Source organism: Geotrypetes seraphini, chromosome 2, assembly GCF_902459505.1.
Source record: "Geotrypetes seraphini chromosome 2, aGeoSer1.1, whole genome shotgun sequence".
Lineage (NCBI taxonomy): Eukaryota > Metazoa > Chordata > Amphibia > Gymnophiona > Dermophiidae > Geotrypetes > Geotrypetes seraphini.
The window spans coordinates 499,158,726-499,171,799 of record NC_047085.1 but is presented as its reverse complement, the minus strand read 5'-3'; the positions used below and the strand labels follow the sequence as shown (position 1 = coordinate 499,171,799).

The following is a 13,074-nucleotide window of genomic DNA, read 5'->3' as shown; positions in this document are numbered from 1 at the left end:
TAACATACATTTTTATATCGCATAAGCCCTTTGGTTCTATGCAGTTTACAAAAGAGGTTAACAGTGGCAGTTTGGATTTATAATGCGGTAGAGCTGACCAATGTCAGAGATAGGGTTACCAGACATCCGGGAAAACCCGGACATGTCCTCTTTTTAGAGGACTGTCCGGGCTCCCAGACAGACCTTCCAAAACCTGGCAGTTTATCCGGTTTTCGGAAAACCCCGACGAGCTCCGGCCACATGTGCAGATGATGTCACCCACATCCATGCATGCTCCAGGCCCTCCAGACGTGGCCAGAGCTCGTCGGGGAAGAGAGGAGGTTTTGTGGGGGGGTAGGGCTGGGGGCAGAATGGGGCAGGGTAGGAGGTAGAATGGGGCGGGGCTGGGTAGAACGGGACAGGGTCATATGTCTGAGGTTTTCCGGACTAAAATATAATCTGGGTATAATGGAGGTGCCAGGCATGCAAATCTGCTCCATGCATATTCATGAGGGCTATGCTGAAAACCCGACTGGCCTGGACAGGGTTGGGAACCACTGACCTTAATGATGATATTCAGTGGCACCACAGACCTCCCCGGCACTATCCGGTCAGTACCGAAGCAGCTCCATGGCTAGAGCATGGGACCTGACTAGTTAGCAAAATAATCCACATGTGTCTTGAGTAGGAAGGAGCCAACACGCAGCCATTCAAAGTTATTACTAAGGAAATGGTTTTATTTTTATTCTTTTATATCTACGTTTGCCCCTTTTGAGCTAAAACTATCATCTGGGATCCCTGAAGAAGGCGTGTGCGCTGAACCATGGACCGCGTTGGGGCCTTCTTACTCAAGACACACGTGGATTGTTACTGTACTCTTCATCGATTGAATGAAAGCCTGCATCAAAAACATCGTTTTACACTGTTTCTTTTGCTTTTGGATTTCTTAAGTTTGAATACCGCATCATCTCCATAAAGATAGAGCTCGGCACAGTTTACAGGTAATTCAATAAATGAGGGAAGGACATAATAAGAAATTAGAGGTCATGAAGAGGATAGCTAGCTTTTCATTTTAAATAGATAGCTTTACGTTTTGGAGAAAAGCCAGGTTTTCAGATGCTCTCAGAATAATTGGAATGAGCCTAGGTTCCATAGCGGGGCAGGGAGGTTATTCCAAAGCTGAGTGAATTTGAAGAAAAAGGATTTCCCTAATTTACCTGCATACATGACGCCTTTTAACGAGAGGAAAGATAGTTTGAGTATGTGGGCGGATCTTGTAGTGTCAGGTCTCGAAAAATTCCAGGATAGTAGGATTAGGGGAAGAAGAATACCATGTAGGATCTTGAATATTAGGCAAGTGGATTTAAAGTGAATCCTAGAAATCACCGGAAGCCAGTGAAGTTTTGTCAGAAGTGGGGAAACATGGTCGAATTTGCTTTTTGCGAAGATCAACCTAGCCACAGTGTTCTGGATCCGCTGAAGTCTTTGAAGATTTTCCTTGGTTAGACTTAGATAGATGGAATTACAATAGTCCAGTCTGGAAAGAAGGATTGATTGTACAAGGACAGCAAAATGTTGTTGGCGGAAGCAGGATCTCACTTTCCTCAGCATGTGAAGACTAAAAAAACATTTTTTTTTACCAGACAGTAGAGATGATCATTAAAGGAAAGTGTAGAATCAATAATGATGCCCAAAACTTTGCTTGAGAATTCGATCTGCAGTGTTATTCACTGTGGAAATATTGGGGTTTCTTCTTTTGTACCTAACTAGTTAGCAACTATGTTCATATCGCTAACCAGTTAGGGAAGCAACTAAAGTTAGCAGCGCAGAAGGGTTGTTCTAACTTTAGCCTCAAAGATAACCAGGCACCAGGTGCCCACTTAGCTACAGCTGTCCTGCTGCCTCCTCCCTCCATTCCATTGAAAGCAACGGACGTAAGGAAGACAGATAGAGACCACGTGAACGTGAACTCGCAGGCCTTGAGCATGCTCAGATGCTCAAGGCCCAGCAGAAGAGGAGTCCGATCTTCTAGAGTGCCCAGATGAGGGTAAGAAGCGGCGGGGGGGTGCCCAACTGTGTCGGGGGGGATGTCGGATCGTGTCGGGGGGGTGCCCAATCGTGTCGGGGAGGGGGTCGGATCATGTCGGGGGGGGTGCCCAATCGTGTCGGGGGGGGGGGTCGGATCGTGGCCGGGGGGGTTGCCGGTTCGAGGCAGGGGGGTTCCAGATCGCAGGGGGGGGTGCCTGATCGCACGGGGAGGCCTTCGATGGGAGCAATGCCAGTTCTCGGGGGGGGGGGAACGCATCAAAGCGAGTTTCCATTATTTCCTATGGGGAAACTCGCTTTGATAAACGAGCATTTTGGATTACGAGCATGCTCCTGGAACGGATTATACTCGTAATCCAAGGTACTACTGTATCATCTTCCACTTCGACACGTCCCGTGAGGTACTTAAATGTTTTGATTATGTCTCCCCTCTCCCTACGTTCCTCGAGAGTGTAGAGCTGCAATTTGTTCAGTCTCTCTTCGTACGAGAGACCCTTGAACCCCTGCCCCTGCCCCGTTCCTAAAAGCTCCGTCCCCATCTGTACAAGCCTCAAACACTTTAAAATCATAAGTGTTCGAGGCTTGTGCAGTTAAGGTAAAGCTTAAGGGAATTGGGCAGAGACAGGGACAGCGACAAAACTCGTGGGGACGGGACAGGGACATTGAGTTCCTGCGGGGATGGGGAAAATTTGTCCCCGTGTCATTACACTGCACCACTCTAGAAACAAAAATGTAGTAAAAGTGAGCCAAGTAAAGGACAGTCAAGCCATTATGACATCACCGATGAGGTTGGCTCTTAGGCATTGGTGGAATGAGGCATTATGATGTCACAATACCAGCTCTGGTTATCAAAGACTGAAGCTGTTCACACTATTTATTTATTCAGTTTTCTATATTGTTCCCCTGGGAGAGTTCATAACAGTTTCTTATTTGGGTAGTCAAGTATTTTTCCCTGTCTATCCCGGTGGGCTCACAATCTATCTAATGTACCTGGGACAATGGGGGGATTAAGTGACTTGCCCAGGGTCACAAGGATCAGTATGGGTTTGAACCCACAATCTCAGGGTGCTGAGGCTGTGGCTTTAGCCACTGCGTCACTCTAGAAATCGAAATGTAGCAAAAGTGAGCCAGGTGTAGGACAATCAGGCCATTGTGACATCACTGATTAAGTTGGCTCTTAGTCATTGGTGGAATGAGGCATTATGATGTCACAATGCCAGCCTCTGGTTATCAGAGGCTGAAGCTTTTCACACTATTGATTTAATCATTTTTTTATTCTGTTCTCCTAGAGGAGTTCAGAATGGTTTACATGAATTTATTTAGGAAGTTTTCCCTGCCTGTCCTGGCAGGCTCACAATCAATATACCTGGGGCAATGGGGGAATGAAGTGACTTGCCCAGGGTCACAAGGAACAGCGCGGGTTTGAACCCGCAACCTCAGGGTGCTGAGGCTGTAGCATTAACCACTGTGCCACACATTCCCCTTGTTATACTGTGCATGTTTCTATTTTGGCATATCATGAGCCAGGGACTTCAGTTCTAGGTTCTTACCTCCCCAGTGTAGGGTAATGGAAGTCCAGAAGAGGATGTTGGTCCCTGAGGCCACACAGGGCTCCATGTGCTTTCGGACTTTATTCCAGCACTGACCGCTTCCTTGCCACTAGAAAACCAAGAAGAGAAATCACAGCAGGATTAACCCTAGCTCCAGACTCCCTCTCCCCTCTAACCAGCTCCTCCATTGGTCGTCATCATCTCTGGAGATCAGGCACGTGTGAAGGCCCATTTTAGATACTGAGTGGGTCATAGAGAAGGGAATTAAGACATGCAGGTCAGGACATGGAAAATTCCCACTGATTTTTACAAAGGCTCTCCCAAAAGCTCTCCCCTCGTCTAAGGATGTGCAAGAACGTACATCAATGTTTCACCACATCCAGTGGAATCAGGAATTTTTAAAAAGCTTTAGGGGGGGAGGAAGAAGAAGCATTCAGCTTTCTCTCAAATGTACATGGGAGCAGCTTTTTAAAATTGTTTTTCCTGACAGCATCCACCCCCCCTAAAACATGGCTGTCCTCTCAAACTCTCCTACCCCCTGATCGCAGCTGACGTTGCTAACCCATAGCAGTAGTCTCATGGTACTCCATGATCCTAGTGTCACTTCTGCCCTTATTTGGCAGTTTGACAGCTGGTGGTAGAACTAGGAGACTACTGCAAAGGGTCATGGGCACAGTTTTGAACTTGGGACCCCAAAGGAGCAGGAGTGACTAATCTCACGCCTGCTCCCCAAAATCTGGGAGTGGGATCAGTGAGGGGGGTGGTATAAATAGTTACTCAATCTACACTCTGCCCTCCATTAGGGATATGCTGAAAACCCAACTAGCTGGTGGCCCCCCAGGACAGGTTTCAAAACCACTGCCCTATGTGCCTGCGTAGTTTGCCCAGTGGTGGGGGCTGAAACTGGTGCAAGCCCCATCTTCAAAGGGAAACTTGTTGAAGAGCCTCTTTTGAAAATAATTTTGCCTTCAACCACGGTCAATATCTGCTCCAAAGACTGGTCTTTATTTAGGTAAAAGTGCTACGAGAAATGTGTATATAAATAAATAATATACCCCCACCCCCTTTCACTAAGCCACGGTAGAGGTTTATATACTTAACGCTCCAAGACTACTCTGACACTCCTAAAATTCCTATGAGAATCGGATCAGCGTCAGAGCATTTAGTGTCCGGGCCTTGGAAGAAATCTCTACCGCAGCTTAGTAAAAGAGGGGCCATAGCTGTACACAGACGCCCGACTTAAGTACGAGTCGTACTTAAGAACGCGGTCGCGGCTTCATTTGATTTCACTGAGCAGTCTTTCCAGTGGCGCAGACTCCTACACTTCTCCTGTAGCTGTTTCAGGAATGATGTATGGCCACATGAAAAAAAGTGTGAGTGGTTGTGGAGGCTGTACCTTAGAGCAGTGGTTCCCAACCCTGTCCTGGAGGAACACCAGGCCCATCGGGTTTTCAGGCTAGCCCTAATGAATATGCATGAGAGAGATTTGCATATGATGGAAGTGATAGGCATGCAAATTTGCTTCATGCATATTCATTAGGGCTAGCCTGAAAACCCGATGGGCCTGGTGTTCCTCCAGGACAGGGTTGGGAACCACTGCCTTAGAGGGAACACTGGGCCAGTCGGCCCTTTTGTCAGCTGGGAGCAGAGGTAAGCAGCATGAATCTTAAAATCTTTTAGTTCTGAGTTACATACAAATCCAACTTAAGAACAAGTTTAAAAACATGACTCGTTCTTAACCCAGGGAATGCCTGTATTTACATTTTAGGACTGCCTGGCTTTCAAGATCATTCACGGCATCCTTCCGCCCCCTAATCCCTCTATCCTTCCTCGCCCTGACGCCTGCTACCACCAGATCAGCCCACAGACATAAACTATCCTTCCTCTCTCTACACGGCATCCTCCACGCAGGCAAACTGGGAAAATCCCTCCTCTCCAAAATCACGGGCCTTTGGAACGACCTCACTATCCCGCTGCGGAACCTGGGCTCCCTCCAACTGTTCCGAAAACAACTGAAAACCTGGCTTTTCTCTAACATATAACATTTCTTCTCCTGTTTACATCCCCTCTATCCATACGCTCTTGTAAATCTTTCTCCTCTCTCTTCTTATATTTTAATGCTTTGTAAACCGTGTCGAGCTCCACTTCCGTGGAGATGATGCGGTATATAAACTTAAGGCTTAGTTTAGTTTAAAATATGTATTTTTTTTAAAAAACCAAACCCAAAGTTATTTCTCAGATTATAACCAAAAGAAATCGGATACCTCTGCACTTCCAGCCACCTGTTCATTCCCTGTCACCAGAGACTCTTTAACTACCTGGCTGTGGTGGTGGGCACCGTGATGCTCTGGGTTACAGTGGCACAGCCTGTCTCGTCGGCACCATCTGGGCAATCCAGGATTCCATCACATCTGCGGAGGGCTTCAATGCAGCTGCCGGAGGCCAGGCAGTAAAACTGAAAGAGACGGCATCCCCGGCGGCCTGGAGACACTGGAGAAGGTGCAGTCCCTAGAAGAAGCATCTTAGCTGCATTTTGCTCTGTGACATTAATGCAAGAAATTACTATTTTCACTGATGCAACTGGGATGGCGTGAAATTTATATTGGGAAAAAGAAGCCCCCAAATGCTAAGGCCTGCCCCGGAACTGTTCTTTCTGCAGCACTTCCTCCTCCCGCCTAGGTGGGGAGCTGCAGCAAGAAGATTTCAGGGGCAGGCCGACGGCAGCAAGCTCACTTCATTGCACCTCAGGCTGCTCGAAGATTTTAAATTACAGCAGCGGGAAGGTGGTAGATGGGGGAATCGGGAGAGCCATACTTCTGATTGCCAATTTTTGGGGCGGTCATAACCCCTGTGCCCCCCCCTGTCTGAAAAATACATATCTATAGTATCATCCTTTTCCGTGCCACACATTTCTGTCTGATAAACTTAAACCACAAGGCTGACTTTTCCAGTACTTATGACATGGTTCATTTTTAATTCAATAATTGCTTAAACAAATACAAAAAGTGAAACTAGATTTTTTAAAAAGAACGAAAAACACAGGGAGGGGCGTTTTCAAGTGTGTCTAAGTCCAACTTTGGAAGTCCTGAGAAGTGCATCCAAAATTAATATGCCGAAAATGTGTGGTGCAGTAATTAAAGCTACAGCTTCAGCACCCTGAAGTTGTGGGTTCAAATCCCACGCTGCTCCTTGTGACTTTGGACAAGTCACTTAATCCCCCCCCATTGCTCCAGGTACATTAGATAGATCGGGAGCCCGCCGGGACAGACAGGGAAAAATGCTTGAGTACCTGAATAAATTAATGTAAACCGTTCTGAGCTCTCCTAGTAGTTCATATTCTATTTCAAAGTCTGTAATACAGAGAAGCTTCCAGAATGTTCTGGGACAGATGTGACCTTGAGGTGAAGGTGAAGCTAAGCTATAACACTAATATCTGACCAATGGAAATAGGCTCTTAGCAAAGAAAAGTTTAATTACCACAATAAAGCTCATCGGATCCATCTCCACAGTCATTAATTCCATTGCAGACTACACCATCTGTTCCAGCAGCAACACAACGGCCATTGTGACAATGGAATTCATTGATACGACAGGGCACTGAAGACACTTCATAGATTGGGAACAGGATGACAAGCACCACAGTTAAACAATGAGGCTTACTAAATAAGAATATATTTATAATGCTACATTACCTAAAATATTGTCTCAGAGAGCCAAGCAAGTGAGCATGGACAAAGATCTAATCCCATAGAAACATAGAAACATAGAAATAGACGGCAGATAAGGGCCCACGGCCCATCTAGTCTGCCCACCTTAATGTCCCTCCCCTACCTTTGCCCTGTGAATAGATCCCATGTGCCGATCCCATTTGGCCTTAAAATCAGGCACGCTGCTGGCCTCAATCACCTGTAGTGGAAGACTATTCCAGCGATCAACCACTCTTTCAGTGAAAAAGAATTTCCTGGTGTCACCTCGTAGTTTCCCGCCTCTGATTTTCAACGGATGCCCTCTTGTTGTCGTGGGACCCTTGAAAAAGAAGATATCTTCCTCCGCCTCGATGCGGCCCGTAAGATACTTGAACGTCTCGATCATGTCCCCCCTCTCTCTGCGCTCCTCGAGCGAGTATAGCTGTAATTTGTCAAGCCGTTTTTCGTATGGTAGATCCTTGAGTCCCGAGACCATCCGGGTGGCCATTCTTTGCACCGACTCCAGTCTCAGCACATCCTTGCGATAATGCGGCCTCCAGAATTGCACACAGTATTCCAGGTGGGGCCTCACCATGGATCTATACAATGGCATAATGACTTCCGCCTTACGACTGACGAAACCCCTTCGTATGCAGCCCATGATTTGTCTTGCCTTGGACGAAGCCTGATGATTTTCCCCACATGATTTTCAAAGATGCCAAATTACCTAGTTCCAGGCTGGAGATTTTGGGACAGTCCTGGATTTCTGAGTACCCTATCCAGGTGCATTATGGGATTTCCAGGCCTGGTTTTCATGGATAGAATCAGGAACTACAAATTCCACACTGCTTTGGGATGTAGGTTCAAAACCAGGACTGAGAGGGTGAGAGGCGGCGGGAGAGATTTTGAAAAGCCGTCCAGACCCTTGGACCAGTCCTCAAAAAGGAGAACCTGTCCAGGGAAATCCGGGCATCTGGTAACCCAACTTTTGGCTGAAATATGTACATGTCGAGTCTCTAGTTGAATGAATAAAGCATTACAGCATCCAAAGGTCATCTTCACTGTCTTGTTTGATTTCTCCTGTGTTTGTTAAGGAGGTAGATCCGGGAATCATCAGCATAGAGGTGATATTGAAAACCTTTTGGTGGGAATCCCTGTGCTTATGTTTTCGATATGAATGTATGAATTCGGAAATAAAGGGTTATGGTAAAAACTTCAACGAGATTTGGGGCCCTTTAGCAAATTTTGTATCCACCAATTAATAGTCCAAGCCTTCCATTTTATTGGGTTTTACACGCATCCGGGTTGGGAGGGATGGGGGGGAAAAAGAGGTCTTTATTATTATTTGTTAGTAATAAGTGCTGTTATTTGGTGCCAATTGTTGTATTTTTGTATGCACTTTGTGTATGTTTTAAAATGAATAAAGATTTATTTAATAAATAAATAAAATTGTCTACATAGATGCTTTTAGTCTTCTCTGCATCTATATTTTACATTTATAAATCATTTGTTCTGTAAAATCTCATTGTATTTTATTTAATCGCTTGTTATATGTCAAACTTCAATAAAAAAAGAAAAAAAAAGAAAATCTTAGGAGGAGATTGTGGTAACTTTTACTGACTGCTTTTAGACCCATGACATGAAAAATCAGCGATTCCCAACTCTTTTGCTTTCCTATTTTTTATGGTGTTCTTTTCATTTCTTGTTATTATATTTTGTACACCATACTGTTGGCAAACCGAAGTGTGGTTAAAACTTTTAATAAACATAAAGTTATACAGTACACCCCCGCGAATTTGGAGTCCACAATTCGCGGACTCAGCAATTTGCGGGTGTTTCCATGCTCTCCCCTCCCTGTGGTCCACCATCGCTTCCTGGTCTCCTTCCCGGACCGCCGAACGCGATCCGTCAGATCTCCTTCAGACACCCTCTTCCTTCACCGCCCATCTCAGGTCCCGCCTTGCCGGAAACAGGAAGCAACCTCGGAAGAGGGTGGGACCCCAGGGAAGGGAATGATGCGGGTGATCTCGGGACGAGAAAGTACTGTACAGGGTAATTTACAGTATTCGTGGTTTTTCGAAATTTGCTGGGGCTCCAGGAACGTAACCCCTGCGAATTTCGGGGGAATACTGTATAGTGGGAACACTAAATATTAACCTCCTGGTATATACTGGGTACCTGGCTTTACCCACATTAGTCCACAGTGGTACAATACCTTCTCCACAGCCCAGGAGTTCCATGCGGAGGAAAATGCCATTGTGAAAATCTTGTGGGAGAATCCGAACATGGCGGGCACTTATCATTCTTTCAAAAGTTCTGACTGCAGGGGTGGAGTCGTCCGAGTTACCCTGGAACAACTGCACGGAGAAAAAAAAAAAATATCCAGCTTAAAACTTCCTGTCCTCTGGCCAACCAAAGATGAGGTGGGTGTCGCGGAATGCAGATGCCATGAGCCTTCCAAGGACTCCCATGTCAAAGCTGAGCCCTTGGGAACGCCAAAGCAGCTATCCGATCAGCGGCGTAGCAAGGGTGAGAGGCGCCTCTCCCCCGCCCTCTTCTCCACCCCCTCCCCCCTCCACATCCTGCCGCGCACGCCGCTTCCCTCGTACCTCTGTAATGTTACTGGCGCGATCAGCAACCCCCAAGCTGCCGTCACGCCATCGTCTGCTCTTCCTCCGATGTCACTTCCTAGATGTGTTAGAGATGTGTTAGAGATGTCGGGGAGAGCGCCGAAGCCAACGCGGGCAGCGAATGGGTGGCTGCTCGCACCAAAGTCAAAAAGATACGGTGGAAGGGAAGCGGCACGTACGCGGCAGGGGGGAGGAGTGGGAAGGGAGGGCGAAGAGGAGGAGGGGTGCCAGTGCCCTGCCCTTTACTACGTCACTGGTAGAACCACAGAAGCATGTTCTGACAGAAACAAATTACTCCAACCTATGCTTAAACCAAGCACTCCTATAAAATCTAGGAACGAGCCCTGTGTACAATATATCACACGGCCTTCCCTGTAGGTCGCCCTTCCTAGTTGTGGGGGGGATAGGGGAGGGGGGGTCTTTATTCTTATGCAGTGGGCTATCAGACTAGTCCAAGTCTACTGCAACGTGGTTCATGCTTTGCTTATGCATCTGGGGAGAGGGTGGGGCTGGGGGATTGGGACTGTTGTTTTGTATCAGGGTTTTTCTTGTCGTTGGTCTGTAGTTGATTGTAATTTGTTGGTTGGGTTTTCTTATTGAAAATAAAAAAATTGTTTACACATAAATAACTTGCGTAAGTAACTTTGGCAGTCCAAACTGCTCAAAAGGGCTACAAGCCAGGGACCCCCCCCCCAAAAAAAAAAAAGAGCTTGTGCTTCTGTTACCTCACTAGTGTTCTCTCTTGTGACCTGGGCACCCAAACGTGCTAAATAAATTTCTTTAAGGTTTACTATTTAATGTCACAGTGTTAGATTTGTAAGCTCTATTGAGCAGGGACCGTCTCTTCTATGTTTTGATGTACAGTGCTATGTATGTCTAGCAGCACTATACAAATGATTAGCAGTAGTAGTAGTAGTGTTCGTCCAAAACAAATAAAATACTCCTAGATGTGCTCAAAACAGAAAAATATTAGCTGATGAGATTGTCCAGTTAGCACTTCTCAGTCTTAGGGTTAGATTCTCAAAAATTTGCGTTAAAAACCAATGGGCCATTATTGTAGCGATTAAAAAAAAAAAAGCGAGTCATTCTTCCCAAGATGCTCATGCAAATGAAGTTGGTGGAGAGTAGAGAAGGTTCGCTAAATTTGCATGTACCTATCACTGATGATAGCGATGGGCATATGCATAGAATAAACGCAAGAAAAACAACAACCCAACAACAAATCGAGCTGCCGAGGTCAAGCGACCCCCCCACTCTCTCCCGCTGCCGAGCGACATATCTGGGGAGGGGTACCACATTTGCATGGCAGTATCAGAGACTGTTAGAAAAGTCGGAAAAGACCTCGCTAAGCCATTTTGATAATCCACCGCTAAAATACATGCACGGTAAATCGGCTGGAACCAGTTTAGCGAGCACGTTATAGGTTTTAGTTTTGAGAAGCAGCCCCTCAGTCTCCACCTGCTGGCAGAGGAGTGTAAACTCATGTGTCTATGCCAGTCTGGAGTGACGCTAATGTATAATAGTATACTTTAGAAACTCCTAAGTATAAAGAATTGCAGTAATCCATCATTTACACACGGATGTGTACACACATACATATGTATATGCTAATATTCTAAATATTTATGCAAATAACCAGCTTAATGCAAATAACTATTAAGTTTCAAGTTTATTAGGATTTTATATACCGCCTATCAAGGTTATCTAAGCGGTTTTTACAATCAGGTACTCAAGCAATACTAGTACTATAATTTATTATTTCTATAGTGCTGCCAGATGCATACAGTGCTGTACAGTAAACACTCAAGAGACGGTCCCTGCTCAAAAGAGCTTGCAATCTAATTATGACAGACACACAGGACACAGGACAAAGGATGAATCAATGTTGCTCATGAAGGGAAATATAAAGGGATGAAGAGGTCGGGGGGGGGCTACAGAGGGAATGAGTAACAGATGTAGTATATTACAAGCTGGAAGGGTTAGGCCCTAAACGCAGCTTTGAAAAAGCGGGCTTTGAGCCTGGATTTGAATACTGCCAGAGATGGAGCCTGGCATACGGATTCAGACAGGTTGTTCCAGGCACACGGCGCAGCAAGGTAGAAGGGGCAAAGCCGGGACCTGGCAGTAGAGGAGACGGGTACAGACATGAGAGAATTACCCGAAGAAAGGAGTGCCCGGGGGCGGGGTGTAAGAAAAGATAAGAGAGTAGAGATACTGAGGAGCTGCAGAGTGAGCACATTTGTAGGTCAGTAAGAGGAGTTTGAACTATAGGCGGAAGTGGACCGGGCGCCAATGAAGCGACTTGAGGAGAGGGGTAACATTAGTGTCCACTTTTCTTTCAGAATTTTCTCCAGACCTTGCCATGTATTTAGGGTCACCAGATTTTACTTTAATAAAATCCGCACCCCTAGACCTGCCCCCAGGCCCACCTAGTTCCACCCATCCCCTCGATAAGGAGGACATGTCCGTGGAAATCCAGACTTCTGGTAACCCTACATGTATTCCACCCTTATTCGACAGATATATCACCTAAACAAAACCTCACCAAACACTCTGTTTCTTTTCAAAATGCCCTCTGAATTCCTAAACGAGCAGCATTTGTAATTTCAGGACCTTTCTTCTAATATGTCCCTCCCCCCCCCCGAATCTCTAAACAAACTATACATTGTAATTTTCGCTGTTTTTTTGAATCTCTAAACAAACTGTATATTGTAATTTTCATTTTTTTTTTCTTTTTTTTCTGAAAGCTGAGACTTTTCTTTACAGGTCTGCTCCGAAATTCTTAGCAAACAGTATATTTTGTAATTTCGATTTCTCAAGTCCCTGTACTCTGTACTCCTTCTACATATTGTAAATCGCTGAATGTCCAGCTCTCTTGAATGTAAACCGCCTAGAAGTCGCAAGATTGTGGCGGTATAGAAGAATAAAGTTATTATTATTATCCACCTCCCAGTTTCTGTCACAAAGACAGAGAACTTATAGCTCCACCTAAAACATCCCTGTCGCTCACACATATAGGCACGTACAAATCCCAAGAACCCTCCAGGGAGCACATGGCAAGGGGAACACCAGGAAGCTAAATATTGTAATAAAAATATAAGAATGAGTAATAATACCACTGAGAAATTGGATTAGTCATACTTGTTTCACACTGATTTGATTTGTGGTACTAGAACTCCACAT

At 45.7% G+C, this 13,074-nt stretch overlaps 1 protein-coding gene across 1 annotated transcript in view; it reads right to left on the bottom strand.

Moving 5' to 3' along the window:
- The window catches only part of LOC117354948 (SCO-spondin-like), a 441,431-nt gene that overhangs the window by 249,522 nt on the left and 178,835 nt on the right, over positions 1 to 13,074 (bottom strand). Inside the window, 4 exon segments of the mRNA XM_033932909.1 lie at positions 3,576 to 3,666; positions 5,894 to 6,083; positions 7,053 to 7,172; positions 9,477 to 9,618. Of these exon segments, the coding sequence (XP_033788800.1) occupies positions 3,576 to 3,666; positions 5,894 to 6,083; positions 7,053 to 7,172; positions 9,477 to 9,618 (543 nt within the window).